Source organism: Pungitius pungitius, chromosome 15 (assembly GCF_949316345.1).
Source record: "Pungitius pungitius chromosome 15, fPunPun2.1, whole genome shotgun sequence".
In the NCBI taxonomy this organism is placed as follows: Eukaryota; Metazoa; Chordata; class Actinopteri; order Perciformes; family Gasterosteidae; genus Pungitius; species Pungitius pungitius.
Window position 1 is genome coordinate 15865767 of NC_084914.1, and position 17904 is coordinate 15883670.

At 42.9% G+C, this 17904-nt stretch overlaps 1 protein-coding gene across 1 annotated transcript; it reads right to left on the minus strand.

The window, feature by feature from the left end:
* Positions 1-1216: 1216 nt before the first annotated feature.
* On the minus strand, positions 1217-17875 carry elovl8a (ELOVL fatty acid elongase 8a). Its single transcript, XM_037459447.2, has 8 exons — positions 17059-17875; positions 15422-15488; positions 15142-15329; positions 14953-15033; positions 14774-14830; positions 14488-14602; positions 14270-14397; positions 1217-10954 (listed from the first exon to the last, which is right to left on the minus strand). The coding sequence occupies exons 1-8, from the start codon at positions 17062-17064 to the stop codon at positions 10784-10786; spliced, it is 813 nt and encodes a 270-aa protein (XP_037315344.2). The 5' UTR covers positions 17065-17875; the 3' UTR covers positions 1217-10783.
* Positions 17876-17904: the final 29 nt, after the last annotated feature.

The following is a 17904-nucleotide window of genomic DNA, read 5'->3' on the forward strand; positions in this document are numbered from 1 at the left end:
ACGATGGTGTGTGAGAGTGGCTGCATTGTGTGGGAATTGCATCTGAAGGCTCTTTGCCCATTCACACTTTGTCCGGGGTGCTCTGGTCATGTAGTCGTCTTATACGATCCCAGCCGCTCTGCACACCATCCACCCTGCAATTCTGTGCACAGTATTTCTAAACCTTGAAAAGCCAAGTGGCCTTGGAGCCCCTCATAGAGACATAAAATATCTTATTGGCCAACATCCTATAAAAGACACCCACTATCTCTCTCTCTCTCTCTCCTTTTACTGTGTCTTTCTCACTGTCAGACGAGAGGTTGATGTGCTGAAGTGCAGAAAAAGCACATCATGCCCCCCCACAAGTTGTTGCCGCTGGGTGACTTATGTTCTGCGACGTGACATGACGTTGGGCTCAGGTCGACCTCTTGCATTGACATTCCAGAAAACTCTCCATGATGCCTATCAACTCTTGTACGATATTGTAATGCACTTGTCTTGGACTGTAAGCTGCTGCATTCGCTTGTGTTTTGTGGCAAACAAATCAACTTCCCCAGAGACAAACATCTGCATGGTGTGGTATAACCTTCAAGCACTTAGGTACAGATTTGAGTAACTTTTTACTTCACAAATATCAAATACATTGCTGAGCTGTGGCTTGAAGGCAGATTGGTTAGTCTTTTCATCAAGTGCTCAGATCAATGGAGGAAAAACTCCTTGATATCCGTCTTCACACACTGGTCCATATCCATCACATGTGGAAACATTAATGCTTTTCAGAGAGTGCAAGTGACTTTACATTTTCAGAGATAGTTGGTCACCCAGTATGATGATCACCACCTGGGGGCTACTGGGGGTTTTATTTGACTGATACACATACATATACATTTATTAGGGCCGGGACTCGATTAAAAATATTAATCTAATTAATTAGAGGCTTTGTAATTAATTAATCGAAATTAATCGCATATATTATACATACAAATATATGACCTGAGAACAGTGAGAAGTCATTTTTTTCACATGGATTTTTATTTTTATTCAACCAATTCCAGTGTAGCAATAGCATATTTAGAAATATAGTACTTTCAGAAATTCAGGTAGCCTATAGGTAAGTAGTACCTTCTGTAAACTATGTTTTTTTAAGTAGACCAATACTTTCAAGTACATTCAGAACATTGGTTATTTTTTCAGACCCTGGTCCTTAAACCAGTCATCTGGTGCAGGGTGGGTTGGGTGTTGGTCCTTGTACCCGGAGTGGGGCTAACATCCACGCTAGCTGCTAATTGTTTTGCGTTAAGGTGATTCTTGAGGCTCGATGTGAATTCCTTGTTGCGTAGCTTTCACACAACCACGCTCTTATCGACGCTTCCATCCGTGTGTTTATTATAATAAGATTTCCCATTCACGGAGCCACCCGACACGGTCTCGTCAGCGTCTTCGTTCATGTTCACTGTGGTTTGTTGTTGTCTGAAGTCATGAACGCTAGTTGGTGCTCCAGTATAATCGGTCCCCCCGAAACTCATCCAGTGAGAAACGTTCCGCGGTGCAAAAAAAAGTGTAAAAATGCGTAAAAAATGTGTAATGCGTTATTTTTATGTGTAATTAATTAATATTAATTCATATTGTAATGAATTAATCGCAATTAACGCGCTAAAGTCCCGGCCCTAACATTTATATATCCTTCTGAATCAGTTGCACTCCCAAATAGAGACGCTGCATCAGACAAACAAACAAACGAAGTGTCAGTGGGAGTCATGTGAGTAGAAAGTTACCAGAACTAACGGTTATATCTTCAGGCCAATCTCAATGAATACCAACAGTGGGTATTGAAAACCAGCATTGGGCTGGAATTGGTTCTCACTTAATGAAAAATAAAAATCAATCTGATCCCTCAGAATTTTGTTTGTCTCAAGGTCAAACCAAATGGGGCCGTTCAGAGCTGAATGAATGATGGACAAAGTGCAGTCGTTGAAGTTTATTGTTGATGCTGTAAACTTGTTATTACACTTTAATGGTAGGCTATAATCAAACTTTTGTGTGAAATCCCACCTGACAATAAGTAACCAGGATGCCGGCCATCGCCTCCTTAAACCCGACCTTGTTTGCATGAACTCATGCTTCACTCTCGCCTTTCTGCTTTTGAAAACAAGGAGAAATGAAGGCAACCGAGCTGCGCCGATTATCACTGTGAATAAAATCAAAATAAAAGATGTGGAAAAAAAAGAATACGAACAAATGAACAAGGAGTTAATGTAGAACAAAAGAGGGGGGGTGAGGAAGAAAAGATTCTAAAGAAAGATACATATAGATAGATTCCTTTTATCTACGGCTATAGAGAGGGGATTTGAGATGGAGGAATTAAAGGCGCGGAGGCCTTGATATGCAAATGAAGCTGCTGCTAATCAAAGCAATAAGATTAGCCTTCCAAATTGAGATGAAGAAAGGCTCCATTATCTGGGCCGAGTGTCATGTTTAATAACGCGGAACGCCATGGTAATTCACTGATGCAACTGTAGCCCATGTGGGTGTGTGTGTGCGTGCGTGTGTGTGTGTGTGTGTGTGTGTGTGTGTGTGTGTGTGTGTGTGCGTGCGTGCGTGCGTGTGAGAAAGAAAGATTGAGTGTAAAATGATATATAGAGAAATAAACATGTGAATGGGACATGTTGTGACCTTGTCTGTGTGTGTGAGCTGGAGTCACTGAGCATGAAGTGTGTGCGTATAGATAGCAATAAGGCTGGTTCCATGGGAATGAAGTGTGTGTCTTTGATGCTAAAGTTTTGTGCAATACTTGGGAAAAGGTGTGGAAAATGTGGCTTTAGACACACTGCCTCCCCTGATCTGATCGGCTGTGTTGTAATTCCTTAAATGGGTCACTAAAAGAGAAAGTGGGCCCTTGTTCAACTAGTGGGGTTGAATGAATATTTTGGAAACACGCTCCCTTGAGTCAACGTGTTCATCTTAAAGTGGTGTTTGAAGCGCATTCCGCTCGTGAAACGGTTCATTGAAATCCAACTAATAGAAAACACCAAACTTTTCCTGCTGGTCTTAAAATGAGAGACATTTGGAAATGAGACGGTCAGGTTCAAAGTAGTTGTTTCATTTTTGTTGACTTTCCAGAGTTGAAAGTATTTACCAGTGGAATTTATGATATCTCAGTTATCAATTCTGATAAATACTGGGGGGGGGGGGGCACTACCTGGAGATAACGAAGCCGAGACTTCAGGCACTGAGTCTGAGAAAAAAGTTATTTTGAGAAAATGGCCAATGTGTGATACATAATTCCATACGTTTTGAAATATGGTGGTGGGATAAAGCGAAAAACTTGTAGATATCGTCATGACACTTCACCAGGTGATTAAGACAAGAAAAAAGTAATGGGGTAGGAGTAGCATCAAAGTGAAATGTAGTCATTGTTACTTGCTGTTGATTCTCTCTCATATCAGTCGTGTGTAATCATCCAAGAGACTGAAAACTTAAGGAACAAGTTTTTTCTTTGCAGCAAATCGCTCAATGGTTCATTTTTAGATGAAAAAACCCACTGGTGTGCAAAAGAGCCTACCAATTGTTTATGGTTATTGTACCAGTCAATCACAACAAATTTGACCATGACCATTGACGGTTGAAAAGTGCCGAGCGTGGCACCTTTATTTTGAAGAGGCTGACAGTGAAGCTGCCTCAGTAACCCGGGCAGTGAGCCAACATCACCATTAAACACCCAGACAGAAATAGGCCATAGCCGCCAACAGTAAGCATTCTGTTGTTGTTATCTTTACTGTTCCTCAATCCATCCTGACAGCCTCACCATCCTCTGGGGGAAGGAAGCGGCAGTCACTGGTGATTAGAAAGCCCCCCACCCCCCTCTCCCCACCTTTTCCAGAGAGCCAAATTATGCCCACATTAATATTTCATATTACACGGGACTCACAGAGAAACCACATGTGTACCCAACCCTTTGTCTTCGTGTCAGATGAAATGTGCTCGGCAATCATCAGAGGGTGAAGAGGGGGCGAGAGGAGGGGCAATTGGCAGGAGGGGAGGAGGAGGAGGTGAAAGGAGATGAGAGGGAAGGATGGAGGGAAGAAAGCAGGGGAGGAGTGAAGCAGAGGGAAGTGATGAGAGACCAGCAGAGTAGATGAAAGGCAAGTAGAGCAAAGGATGGAGATACCTTGGTGCTTAAAATAGTGTGAAGGCGTACACCCGGCTGAGCAGAGGACAAAGAGGTTTTCTAGTACACGAGAGTCAGCCAGCCAACAGAATATGCCATAGTTTTTGTTAGCTTTGTGCTATTATCTACATAACGTACCAGAGAGACAGTAAAGCATTACTGACTGATAGAATCCTAATTGAATCGGCCAGATCTAGTGATGCTGAGTTCCCACCATAGAAAAGAAAGGCACCCTGGGAGAAAGACACAGGAGCTAATAGGACTGAAGCTAGCCAGGATAAAAAACAAAGAATGTATTTGATATCTATACGTGACATGGTCTCAAACGCCAGCTTCAAGTCTTCTTTAAGAGAAAACAACTTCCGTTAGAAATCCATGGTCTCATTTGGAGTAATGTGTGCGGCTAATTCCACTACTTTTTACATTACATTTAGCTGACGCTTTTATCCAAAGCGACTTACAATAAGTGCATTTCAACATAGAGATACAAACTCAGAACAACAAGTAACAAGAAAGTACAATTTCGTCAAATAAGCAGTTTCAAAACATGTTTTGAAAAAGGGCCATTATAAGTACAATTTAAGTGCTACCATTTGTTAGTGCTACGGTTTGCTAGTGTTTTAGTCGAGGTAGAGTCTAAAGAGGTGTGTCTTTCATACCGTCCATGTGCTGAACACATGACTTTACATTTACTCCTGCACAGATAAATAAAGATGGAAAATGGGTATTTCTTTCAATTAAGAATCAAACATTAAAAAGCCTCTCTGCATTGAGGTTAGAAGAACGACACCACCTGTAGAGTCGTGTCTTCTTTTTCCACTCCCTTTTGTCCCTATTGTCATTTCTCTGTGTCCTTGACGGGTCTGATGTCTCCTCCATCCTGACCTCGAACAGGTCTGTGTTTTGACAACAAGAAGGTCTGTGAATAACACTGTCATTCCGTCAGTTGTCATACTTACCTTCAAGTGTATAGTAGTGTGTTTTTATCTGCATCTTGTTGGCTATATATTATTTTGTGCAATGGGATCTTATTCAAAATACAAACCTTAATACTTTGCAGGAATAGAAGTATTTTTTTTTCAAACGTCGATCTCTCTAGTCAATGAGACACTGGAATTTTCATTGCATGAGTCTATGCAATTTAAGTTCTTACCTCTATGAGGTAATTAAGGTTCTTACCTCTATGAGGTTAGAGGCTCTAGAATGCATTGTTGTTATTGTTTAACCTGGTTATAGATGGGACCCAGTGGCGGCTGGTGGATTATTTTTTTTGGTGGAGCCAGCCAATCAGTTTCAGTAATAAGGAATAAGGACATTTTATTCAAACAATTCAGTATAATTCAGTATAATTCAGAATATTATATAACTACCATTACTATTATACAGGGGTGGGACAAAGTAATTGTTATGCAAGTCACAAGTAAGTCTCAAGTCGTTGCCCTCGAGTCCCGAGTCAAGTCGAGTCAAAGATGAGGCAAGTCCCAAGTCTTACCATTTTAGTTTTGAGTCATTTCAAGTCCTCTTATTATAGTGGGGACGGGGAACCCTGGGTGATGGTGCGCTGCCTCACAGACCTAGACTACGAAGGGAAGGGTAATGGTGGATCGACTGTGACTGTGTTATAGTACTTTAAAACGGACGTTGACATAATGTTGGCGAGGATTTCCATCGGAGTCTGAATCCGGGTTCAAAAATCCCGATTTTTGTAACCATGAACGAGCTGTCTCGTTGATACGGTCAAATGGACTGCAGTGATTGGATGTCGTGCAGGCAGCGCTCTCTGCATACAGGTGGCGCACATTTTTTTGACAGATGCAGATAAACAGAGCGGCGCGGCCGTGTGAAAATGTTTTCCCCCAGTTTTCATGGGAAGTAGCAAGTCTTCTCGAGTCAAAAGGCTCGAGTCCAAGTGAAGTCACGAGTCATCGATGTTAAAGTCCAAGTCGAGTTGCAAGTCTTTGTACGTTTTGTCGAGTCGAGTCTGAAGTCATCAAATTCATGACTCGAGTCTGACTCGAGTCCAAGTCACATGACTCGAGTCCACACCTCTGCTATTATAAATATCCAATAGAAATATCATATAATATATGATATAAAAGGATAAATATATTACAATATAAATATATTTATATGAAATCTATTAGAACATGTATATCCTGAGATGCCCCTATGAACCCAGTTTTGTTGGGAAAACACCCGATCGGTGTGTTGAGGAAAGATCAAATTAAAAGCCCCCACAAAACTTTTCGTGTTAAACAAACAATTCATTATTTTGGATAAAATGTACCTCGTCCTGGTTGTGTGTCCGACTGTCCGTGGTACTGTGTGCGTCACAGCTGGGTGGCGATGTTAACTTTAACACAACAAGGTCATGTGCGCTGTGCGTGAATATACGGCGTTAGCATGTAGCTAACTAGCTAGCTAAACATCCCAGGTGAAGAAATCTCTACAGAAGCGCCATGTGTGCGGCTTCCCTTTCACGCCGGTCCGCTGTCTGACTGTGAGCTCAGGCTGATCTGGGTCCAGATGTTCTACCTCTAGCGAGTTCGGGTCGGGTCTTCTTGGAAGGACACTGCTGTGGTCACTCTTGTTATGTTGCTAAACGGCGCATCGGAGACTCGCCCTGCTGGAAACACACTGACAAAGAAAGTACACAAGAATTGACACAAATGAAGATAAGGACACAGGAAATGGCCTAGAGGTTTTATACTGTGGACATTGTGATATTGTGATGAACAATAAAATCTGATTCTTACTGTACTGTATCAGCGGTTGTGGCCGGATTAGGGAACAATTTGCATCTTGTTGCAATCAGTTATTGTTTTTTTGTGATAATTTAAAGTCCCTTTCAGCAGGAATCTTTTAGTCACATATTACAAAGGCCACAGGAAGCACTGACATGTTAGGGCTCTGGGCCTGTGCCCTTTGACTCGTTGAGTAATCCATCCTATCAGCAACCTCAAGTACCAGTGAGAGATTTGGGATGTTTGTGTGAATTGTAATGACACAGAAGACTGATCAACACTGCCCTAAATACCCTCTTTTTGCTCTGGGTAGCAGATAACTGTGCATCACAAACCATTTAATGCCACGTTAAAAAGTTTTTAAAAAATCTGTACCAATGGTGTTGAACAACATACCGATTGGCGATGCCACCCCTCGGCTAAAATATAAGAGCCTTTTGAGGAATCAATTTGGGCTAACGTGGCACCTTCGCAGAATTGGGTTCATGCAAATATAAATGAAATGAGGTAATACCCTGTGGGCCTGAGCCCCGCTGGAGCACATCTCTTTCTGTCTCTGTCTGAGACGGTCTGACCCTCAGCAAACAATAAAAGCCATAAATCACGCCTGTCAAGACAAATGGCACATCCCCCATATAACTTTGATAACACAGATACAGGTGGCACTGGGTTCATCCCATTGTCAATAAATGGGGACAATGTCCCGACCAGATGGGCCTCCTCTCGTTGAAAACAAAAGAAACGCATGGATGCACACATATGCACTAACACAATGTGATGACTGGGTGACAGATAGATAGATAGAATGATGTTTGCGAACAAATGTGGTACTAAAAACGGAAAGGGAGTCTGTGTTGGCCCGTACTTTCACGTTTGACATGTACGCACTTGACAAGGAGCTACTTGCTGGTTGGTTGGTTGATTAACACTAGCCCGCCTGCTGGTTGAGTGCGCTCCCATCACGGGGAGATTGCTGCAGCCTCTTGTTAACCCTCATTGTACGAAACAACCCAGTGGCTCACCTTCAAGCACACTCAGCAGCCTCTTATTCCCAAAGCTCTCTCACCATCAACAATTATGCCTGTGTGTGTCAGTGTGTGTGAGTGTGTATCCCCGTTCCTCTCACTAGCCAGGAAGTTTAGCCGCAGAGGCTCCGAGAGCGCTTCAATATCCTCTCCCCCTAACCTGATTATTAATTACAGTGTGCCTTTAGCTGACCGCAGCCCAAACACCGTCTACCACTGTTACCAAGGAGACGGACAAAGAGTCATTCACAAACAAGAATTGATGAAACACATTTAAGCCCGTTCATGGCTGACTCGTTAATAAAGTATATTTGCTCCTGCATCACTTGTTTTGGTCAAACTATTTTTAATGGCCACACATGCCAATCAGACAAGTGGGACGCGTTAATATTTACGAGACACCTGTAACCAGCTTGGCATTGTTCCAAAGGCGCCGTAACTCACTCAAACCTCAAGATGAAACCCACCATGTTTTTTCAGAATCCTTAGTTTATCAAAGTGACGGCGTGCCAGAGAGTCGCTCATGCCTGAGGTGCGCGGCACTCAGCAGTAATCAACCTGGAGCTGTGCCCGCCGTCAGGCCGAGGGACATCACTCTTTAAATGGGCTTCTGGCAATCAGCCGCCTGTCTGTGTGTGTGCGAGTTTCTACACACTTGTGTTGAAATGGAGAGCGGATTAAGTACTTTCTAGCGGCAAAATATGGCTCATAATGCTACACAAGAGTGTTATTTTAGTACTGCCATATGCTGGTGGATTGCACTCAGTGACACACATGCAGTGACTCTTTCAGAGGAGCTTCTCATATGCAGATAAAGATGATTAGCAAAAATCTGTCTTGATGATGCATGGCATGGCGAACCTGTTGAACGTGTATGGTTTGAAGAAGTCCCATGTATGGGAAGGCCCCGGTCATGCAGGTATTGCTCCATAGCGCCACTAGTGATCTGTAGTATCAACCATAGCAATGGATACACAGGATACCACTATTGCCACCATGGTATCATAAACAACACTGCAGTGTTTAAGCTTCTCACGGACCTTCACAGACCCTCAGGTTTTTGTCACTCATTATTTCCTCCCTGTCAAACATGACGTTAGTGTTTCAGATCAGCTGGTCTCTTCTATCCAATAAGCACAATAAACCAATGGCACAATTAGCCCATCATCTACCTGCTGTCTCTTATTAAAATGATTGTCTCTCTACCTTCAGTACGTTTATGCTGCTGTTTCGCATGCCTCCAACACCTTCCCTATCTTCATCAGCTTCATCAGCCAACACCCCCACCAGGTCCAGACTCCATATTATATATAGGAAAGAGGGGAAATGCCCCAGCACACCATAATATTTGGTCCACTAGTCTTAGTTCTGTGATCATCATGCCTAACTGTGCATAATTGTGTTCCTTTGATGCAAACTGCATCTCGATACAGAATGCCGGTTTAATGGTCACAGGGGATTTTTTCTCCGTTCATATGTTTTTTGAATTGTCAACAGGAAAAGTGTTACATTTTTAATTGTGGCCCCAGTGAATTCCTAGTGAGTCATATATATAAGAACCCTGGAGTCGGAGTGAATTAATGACACGCTGTCAATGTTTGTATTGTTAGCTGTGCTTTTTTCAAAATGTAGAAAATGTCAAATGTGAAAAAATATCCATGTAGCGTTTCCAGGAGTTGAGGAGTCTGTGATTCAATTCTGTGGCCGGTTTTGAAAGCACAATTGTTCTGACTGACATAACTCCACCTTCTACTTAGTCACAGTGGATTTCATTTTGCTGAGTGATATAGTATCCTTTTTAGAGCACTGGTCTGGCCTTTCCTGTGTTCTAAGATTATTTTGAAAACCCACATGTAAATGGTTGATTCCCCTAAAATGTGTCAAGTTGCTCATTGAGCTGATTGGTATCCAAGAGGACTTCTCTGAGTGACTGATTTTGTCATTCCACAGTGCTTTTAATGACGTTCGGTATAAAGCAGAGCACCGTCAGAACTGCCTGAGATGTCGAAAATTACAGATATGCAGCTCTAGAACAGATTGGGAATAAGTGATGGTGAAGAGGGGGGGGGGCATACAGTGTAAAGGAAGCAGACTTCATCTCAGCCCACAAGGGGGAGTGGATGAGATCACTGCCTGCCAATTATCCTTCTACATCATGACAGATGGAACCAGGGGATTGTGGGCTGGTAAGAGGGATTAAATGCTAGAAGCTGGGGAGGGGGGGGCCTGATCTAAAAGAAAAAGGAGGGGAGGAGGGAACTGATGGATACAGAGTTAATGGTGGCCAGCAGATGATTGGCTGTGCCTGCTATCCAATGGGTGAAAGAGAAGACAGAAGCGACTCAAATCTGGTACATTAGCAGCTGGGGAGGGATGGAACGGGCTGGTAGTGTCTGCTCAGTGGGTTTGTGGACTGAACAGAAGCCATTGATGACTGCTGTTTATGGAAGACCCTCATAAGTGATATGAGGGTGATGGTGGTGCATGAAGTAGTGTGATGCGCTGGGAGCTGCAGGGTTGGTGGTTTGAATCCCGGCGGCCGAAGTGTCCTTGAGCAAGAGATGAACCCCTAATTGCTCGCCAGGCATAATGTGGTGCATGGGTTATAATGCAATGTCAGTTGCTTTGGATAAAAGCGTCAGCTAAATGATATGTTCCAAACTGAGTGTGTGTTTAAGGCACATATATTATTAATAAAACATGAAAATAGTTTTAATGTTGATGTATTTTTTACATATTTGCAATCGATGAATGAATTCTTTCCATAACAAACCAGCTCTTTCAGCGCTCCTCTCTCTTTCTCTGTACGTTCTGTTTCCAATTGATTTGATCTCTTCTCTGTAATACAGTCTCCTCTCTCTCACACCCTATGTCGTCTTGGTCTTCTTCTTGGCGAGGTAAGTGTGGTAGTAGAAGTTAGTGAAGAGAGCGATGAGGCTGAGAGAGTAGGCAAGCACAGCCATGTTCATGGAGTCAGGGAAGTCACAGTCAGCAAACAGGTTGTAGGTGGTGTGGAAGGTTATGATGAAAAACTGGAGCTGAGGGGGAGACAGAGAGACAGGAGACGTAAGAGAGAGTGGGAGAAAGTACCGGTTCCACTCTGAGGGACCACAAGCTCGGAGAGGTCGAGGAAATACACAGAGATACACAACAACTGGCCGCCTATTCCTACACGGCAGCCTGTTTGAGACATTTCAAACATTTTAACACAAAACCAAATATTTACTCACTTAAAGACTGAAATGTGTTTTAAGAAGTTATTTAGCAGAGCTTAATGGTCATGAGAAACACTTAGGCATCCGTTTTTTGTTGCCGGATTGTACTCATGGCGTTCTATTGTCAAATATGATTATAATGTTTAATGTTACAATGTAATAATTAGTGCTGGGCAACGTTTACAAAAATAATCATTTGGTAACGCTTTTTTAAAGAATGGAATAAAAAAGGTTTGTCACTTTCAAGTAAACCAGATTGCTCCATCAGAGAAAAAAATAATAATTGTGTTTGATCTAACAACCCTCTTGTTAGTTTAATCTGTGTAAAATATAACAAATATTTGGCAGGAAATACTGATAAAACCTGTTTTATACTTTTAAAACATGGACACCTTTGTAACATGAGAAATTTGAAATAAAACTTGAAATAAAATAATTTAGAATTTCCCCATGCAACCTCCTGTAACACCACTGCGACCTACTAGAAAGTAGTGTCCTACATTTTGAGGAACATTGTTGGATTCAGAGCCAGATCATTTTCAAAATAATAATATAAAAAAATATTGTCAGCATTAATGAATAAATGCGTTGATGTGATGGTAACGCGTCCACGTGCGTCTCTAAGAGCTGGCAGTGAAATGAAATGCTTCAGTGCCAGATACACTCACCGGCCACTTTATTAGGTACCCCATGCTAGTAACGGGTTGGACCCCCTTTTGCCTTCAGAACTGCCTCAATTCTTCGTGGCATAGATTCAACAAGGTGCTGGAAGCATTCCTCAGGGAGTTTGGTCCATATTGACATGATGGCATCACACAGTTGCCGCAGATTTGTCGGCTGCACATCCATGATGCGAATCTCCCGTTCCACCACATCCCAAAGATGCTCTATTGGATTGAGATCTGGTGATTGTGGAGGCCATTTGAGTACAGCCAACTCATTGTCATGTTCAAGAAACCAGTCTGAGATGATTCCAGCTTTATGACATGGCGCTTTATCCTGCTGAAAGTAGCCATCAGAAGTTGGGTACATTGTGGTCATAAAGGGATGGACATGGTCAGCAACAATACTCAGGTAGGCTGTGGCGTTGCAACGATGCTCAATTGGTACCAAGGGGCCCAAAGAGTGCCAAGAAAATATTCCCCACACCATGACACCACCACCACCAGCCTGAACCGTTGATACAAGGCAGGATGGATCCATGCTTTCATGTTGTAGACGCCAAATTCTGACCCTACCATCCGAATGTCGCAGCAGAAATCGAGACTCATCAGACCAGGCAACGTTTTTCCAATCTTCTATTGTCCAATTTCGATGAGCTTGTGCAAATTGTAGCCTCAGTTTCCTGTTCTTAGCTGAAAGGAGTGGCACCCGGTGTGGTCTTCTGCTGCTGTAGCCCATCTGCCTCAAAGTTGGACGTACTGTGCGTTCAGAGATGCTCTTATGCCCACCTTGGTTGTAACGGGTGGTTATTTGAGTCACTGTTGCCCTTCTATCAGCTCGAACCAGTCTGGCCATTCTCCTCTGACCTCTGGCATCAACAAGGCATTTCCGCCCACAGAACTGCCGCTCACTGGATGTTTTTTCTTTTTCGGACCATTCTCTGTAAACCCTAGAGATGGTTGTGCGTGAAAATCCCAGTAGATTAGCAGTTTCTGAAATATTCAGACCAGCCCTTCTGGCACCAACAATCATGCCACGTTCAAAGTCACTCAAATCACCTTTCTTCCCCATACTGATGCTCGGTTTGAACTGCAGGAGATTGTCTTGACAATGTCTACATGCCTAAATGCACTGAGTTGCCGCCATGTGATTGGCTGCTTAGAAATTAAGTGTTAACGAGCAGTTGGACCGGTGTACCTAATAAAGTGGCCGGTGAGTGTATATCTATATATATATATATTATTTGGCCCTCAGCCTGCACGTTATAAGGGTTCCTCCAGAGTCTCGGTGTGCATTTAGCTCAGTAAGTAACCTTTTAACGGATTAATATGATTTGGTGCGCTTGGGCATTAACACCCCCCCCCCCTCCCTAAAAACATGTCAATATTGGTTAGCAGTCATTGACTAATGTTCATATGTTTGACAGAGCCACCAATGTACTGAAGGCCCAGGCAGGAAAGCCGGAAGTATGTGTAGGAAGAAGGATCTAGACATTGTGCATCTAATGAATAATCACCTCCCAAACAAACAAAAGAAAAACCCTTTTACACACACAGAAATCTCCCCAATCAACTCCCCTATCTGAACTTCAGTTCACCAAATTGTGAAATCAACTGTTAATGATGGCTTGGAGGTCACATCCGAGGTCAGTACAATTAGTGTTACATAATGGCGGTCAGCCACCATACTGACCTATATATGCTGCAGCCATATAGAAGGAAAGAAAAAACTACGGGGTGCATTGTCTCTTCATCAATGCTATAAAACAGATGGTGCAGTAGTTAATCCGTTTTATACGCCAACAACCAATCAGAACCAAAAGAAACCAAGTAGGAGGCCTTGTGTCGTCCGAGTTGAGGACCTCGAGCTCTGGAAGTATCTGACTGTGGACACATTTTAGGACAAGTACCCAAACACTAGGGTCGTAAAATACAGACAGCGGCAAGGCTGGGACCGCTGGGACAGGAAGGGGGGCCCATGGGGACAGCAAACCCTCCAACCGTGTGTTGAACACAGATAGCGCCCTTGTGAGTCACTCTAATTGGTACCTTGGAGAAATGCATGTGTTCAAAGAAGACCTCACATACGTTTGAAATTGTGACATATTGTGCCTCAAAAGGCAAACTCATCTCCATCATGCAACACTGGCAGGCTTTGTTTCACCAACAGGATGCTTTAAGCAATACATCCAATTTGAAGGTCTTACTACCGGTTTTACTCCAGCTCATCTTTGTACAAAATAATCAGATGGAATAATGCTAAAACATGAACACAGAAAGTACCCAAAGAGGCGATCTGAAATACGTTCTGCCATGTTTAGATTTAACATGAAGTGTCTCACTTATGACGACAACAATGGTATTGTGAGAAGTGAAAATATTTTAAAATAAAAAGAGAAAGAGAAGGAAAGTTGAGGCAAAGTGAATGTAGAAATGCTAAGCACACCCACACACACACACATAGACAGATACTGACCAGCTGCAGGGAGGTGAGGTAGCGCTTCCACCAGAGGTATTTGGACACGCTCGGGCCCAAAGCTGCCAGGCCGTAGTACAGGTACATCACCACATGGACCAGGGAGTTGATCAGGCCAATCAGGAAAGCTTTGGACAGGTACCAAGCATGACTATTACAATATAAGCGCATGTTTCTAAAAGACATCATACTCAAGGTTTCTGTCGACGTGCACTCACACTGGCCACCAGCCACATATTTCACCCCAGCCCACGAGTTGAAGATCATGGTGGCGTGATGATAGACGTGGAGGAAGGTCAGCTGATTGTTCTTCTTCCTCAGGATGAAAAATATCTGAACCACACAACACACACACAAAGGCAGGCCTTGGGTGAGAGCTTAGATACAGGGCTTTTAAATACCTTCATTCTTACTTTACTTGAGAGGTTCTGTGGTCATTTTTGGGGTTTAAAATAACAATGTCTTAAAAATCCAAATGTCTCCTTTCACTAATTTCATACTCACTGTGTCACTGAGCTCCATCACTTTGGAGAAGTAGAACAACCAGCACACGCTGGCCATCTGCCCCACCAGAACACAATTGTGTTGACTTTTATTGTGAGGTGCTGTTACAGATCATTTCTCCAGAGTGGAGGTTTATTTAGAAATTTCTTCATACAGTGGGGTTTAATAAAATCTCTCACCCTTGTGGCCAGTGGGCTGTCACTGTAGTCGACCGGCTGGCACAGCAGACTGTATCTGGCCAACCAGGAAGAGGCTGTAAACTGGGAAGACAAAAGCTGCCTTTTCATCTCTGCAGTAGATTCAGAGCATTTTCCTTGGAAACAGGCGCCTGCTTTACCTACACCCCCCCTCGCACGTTGCAGTGATACCTCATAGAACATGTACGCCGACAGGCAGACCATGGCAAAGTTGTAAACTATCAGGACGGGCTGGAGGTTGACCGGCTGCCTCTTCTCCATCAGCTTCGGCCCCACCCATATGATGACCAGGTAGCACAGGAAGATGCAGCTGATTGGCACAGGCGAGTAGACCAGCAGCCAACTGTCTGTCCTCTTGTCTAGACGAAGAGACAGCAATGTGTTAATGTCTGACATAAATATCTAACTATACATCACTGAAATATTGATGAAGTGGAACATCAAAACTTGCCTCCATTTCTTAAGATCCCTTGGTAGAATAATATACATTTCTGCCAAATGGTAAGTGCCGGAACCCCCTGACATGGATACAAATAGAAATGACATGTGGTCATTTTTCCAGGCCAGATCTCCAGGCCAGATGTTGGACATTTATTCACAAAATACATTTGACAGGCATGTTCAAGCACAATGGAAGTGGATTAGTCAAGGTTCATATGGTTGTATTAAATGTGTTCTACTTGGGTTGCTACTTCTTTTATCAACTTTTGCTATTAATGTAACTATCAATGGCATTATAGTGATTGCGAGCGACGCAAAAAATGTTATCTCAAACCACTTTTAAAGCTCATCCTTTGTCAATCATCCTACTTTGAAAGGTCTTACGTAAAGAATAGCACCCCTCTGCAAATTTCATTAAACCACCCACAGATCATCTGGATTACAATGCGAGGATTATGTTGACTAATCCAAACGCATCTCTTGATAATGGATAATAACTAATAATCCCCTTGATGAATGGCTGCCTAATGAGGATGACAGGGTGGTGACGCTGTGTTTGATTAACCCAGGACAGTGCTGCCATCTAGTGTTTGCAGATGGAAGCTCTGCACACAGCAGCTCAGCTACTACCTGTCCTCATCTTCCTTTATCTTCTTACATAGGTGTTAATTACCAGTTTTAGACTTTAGAATAATATATAAATTGTTGTGTTTTTAATTTGGGATATTTTTTTTACTTGCAGTTTGGGAAACTACAATCTGATGAAATACTGAATAGTGAAAAGATCCAGTATATCTCCACCAAAGTAGTGCTGAGGATAAAACTAAACATTTACATGCAAACAGCAGATAGATTTAAAGACTAGGTACATCATATTTAAATAATTGTTTTGGTAAGCAGGATGGTGAGGGTTGCACTGGGGGGAAAGGAGTGACTCAGGAAAATTCACCCATCAGAGACAATGGAATGGACTATGCTGGGATGTGGAGGGCTCGTTTTAAGGTGACCAAACACATGCATTCTTATTTTCAGTTGATTATACTCATGAAAACCATATTCCTTTTCTGTTAGTAGACACCACCTCAATTAATAGATCACACACACAGGTCCTGTCGTTTTTGCAACTCCTCATTCAGCAAGCGGGAGTAACCTCAATGCAGAGCCTGCATCATTGTTTCGTCTGCACCGCTCTTCCACCGATGTGTGTGACATATCAAACAGGGCCTTTAAAAAGACGAGGTATTAAAAGTTATTTTCCATCCAAGCATTTTGTTCCACAGTCAACCAAAGACTGGGACTGAGAGCACTAATAAATGCGTTGGCCGTGAGGACAGGGATAAGTGGTTTAGCCTCCTCACTGGGATGTAGAGAGTAACATCCCCCACAAAGCCCTGCTTCGACCAGCTCGGGTTTGTCCATGTTCCCCAACTACAGCGGGAATAACGTAAAGGAGATTTCTAGAGTGGACAGAAAACACACATGCAAATGAATGGGAACGGCAGTCTGCGTAGCCGATACATTACGCTTCCTTTTAACAGAATCACAACACTTTGTTGCCAGAGGAAATCTGAATGCTACAGTCGCTACCTCTCAGTTGTGCGTCTTAATTGTTAAGAACTGCACAACTAACCACATCCTTGGTCTTACCTTCATTGTGTTTGTTTTCAAATGTTCCTCCTCAGCTCTCCTCTGTCAAAGCATGCTGCAACTCAGCCATGTGTTAAGCAACACTGAGGTAATCCACCTGCTCTGAGTGTGTGTGTGTGTGTGTGTGTGTGTGTGTGTGTGTGTGTGTGTGTGTGTGTGTGTGTGTGTGTGTGTGTGTGTGTGTGTGTGTGTGTGTGTGTGTCCAGATGGACATATGGTGGAGCGGTCCTTTATCCTAGGACAGCATGTCAGGTGCCTGCCATGCAGCTAAAACCCTTCATGCTATTGTAACTATTAGATTAATCCATTTCAGGTGGAATTTATATGTACAGTATACAGTACATTCCAATATAAATTCCACCTGAAATATATAAAATTGGATTGGTTTCAAATTATGTAATTATTTTGTTATTTCTTTCCCATGTACCCAGGTGAGATCTAGGATGTGTTTTTTATAGTAGGAAGGTGAACACATAAAGACAGGACAGAAAGCAGCTCACAGTCTGTCCAGAGGTAGCAAAATCCTAGTTGACCCGTTATTGGGTAAATTTAGCTTTACACTGGGCTAGGTTTTCAGGTCAGATGCTTTTCTTTATTATTTAAATGTAGAAAACCCATGATGGTTTCTCAAGATTCCCAAACCTAGCTTTAGTCTCTCCATTGTGGAATTGTATCACTCTCGGTCTTACCCTTCCTCTTTGATGCTATGAGGACATCCTGTTTGATCCCCTCCCCACTTGCACACCCTAACCCACTTCCCCCTCCTGAGTCCATTTCCACCCAAAGGTTGCCACATGTCTCAATCGTTTGAGTTCCAGCCCTTTTGTATTTGTATCTGACCCTGCA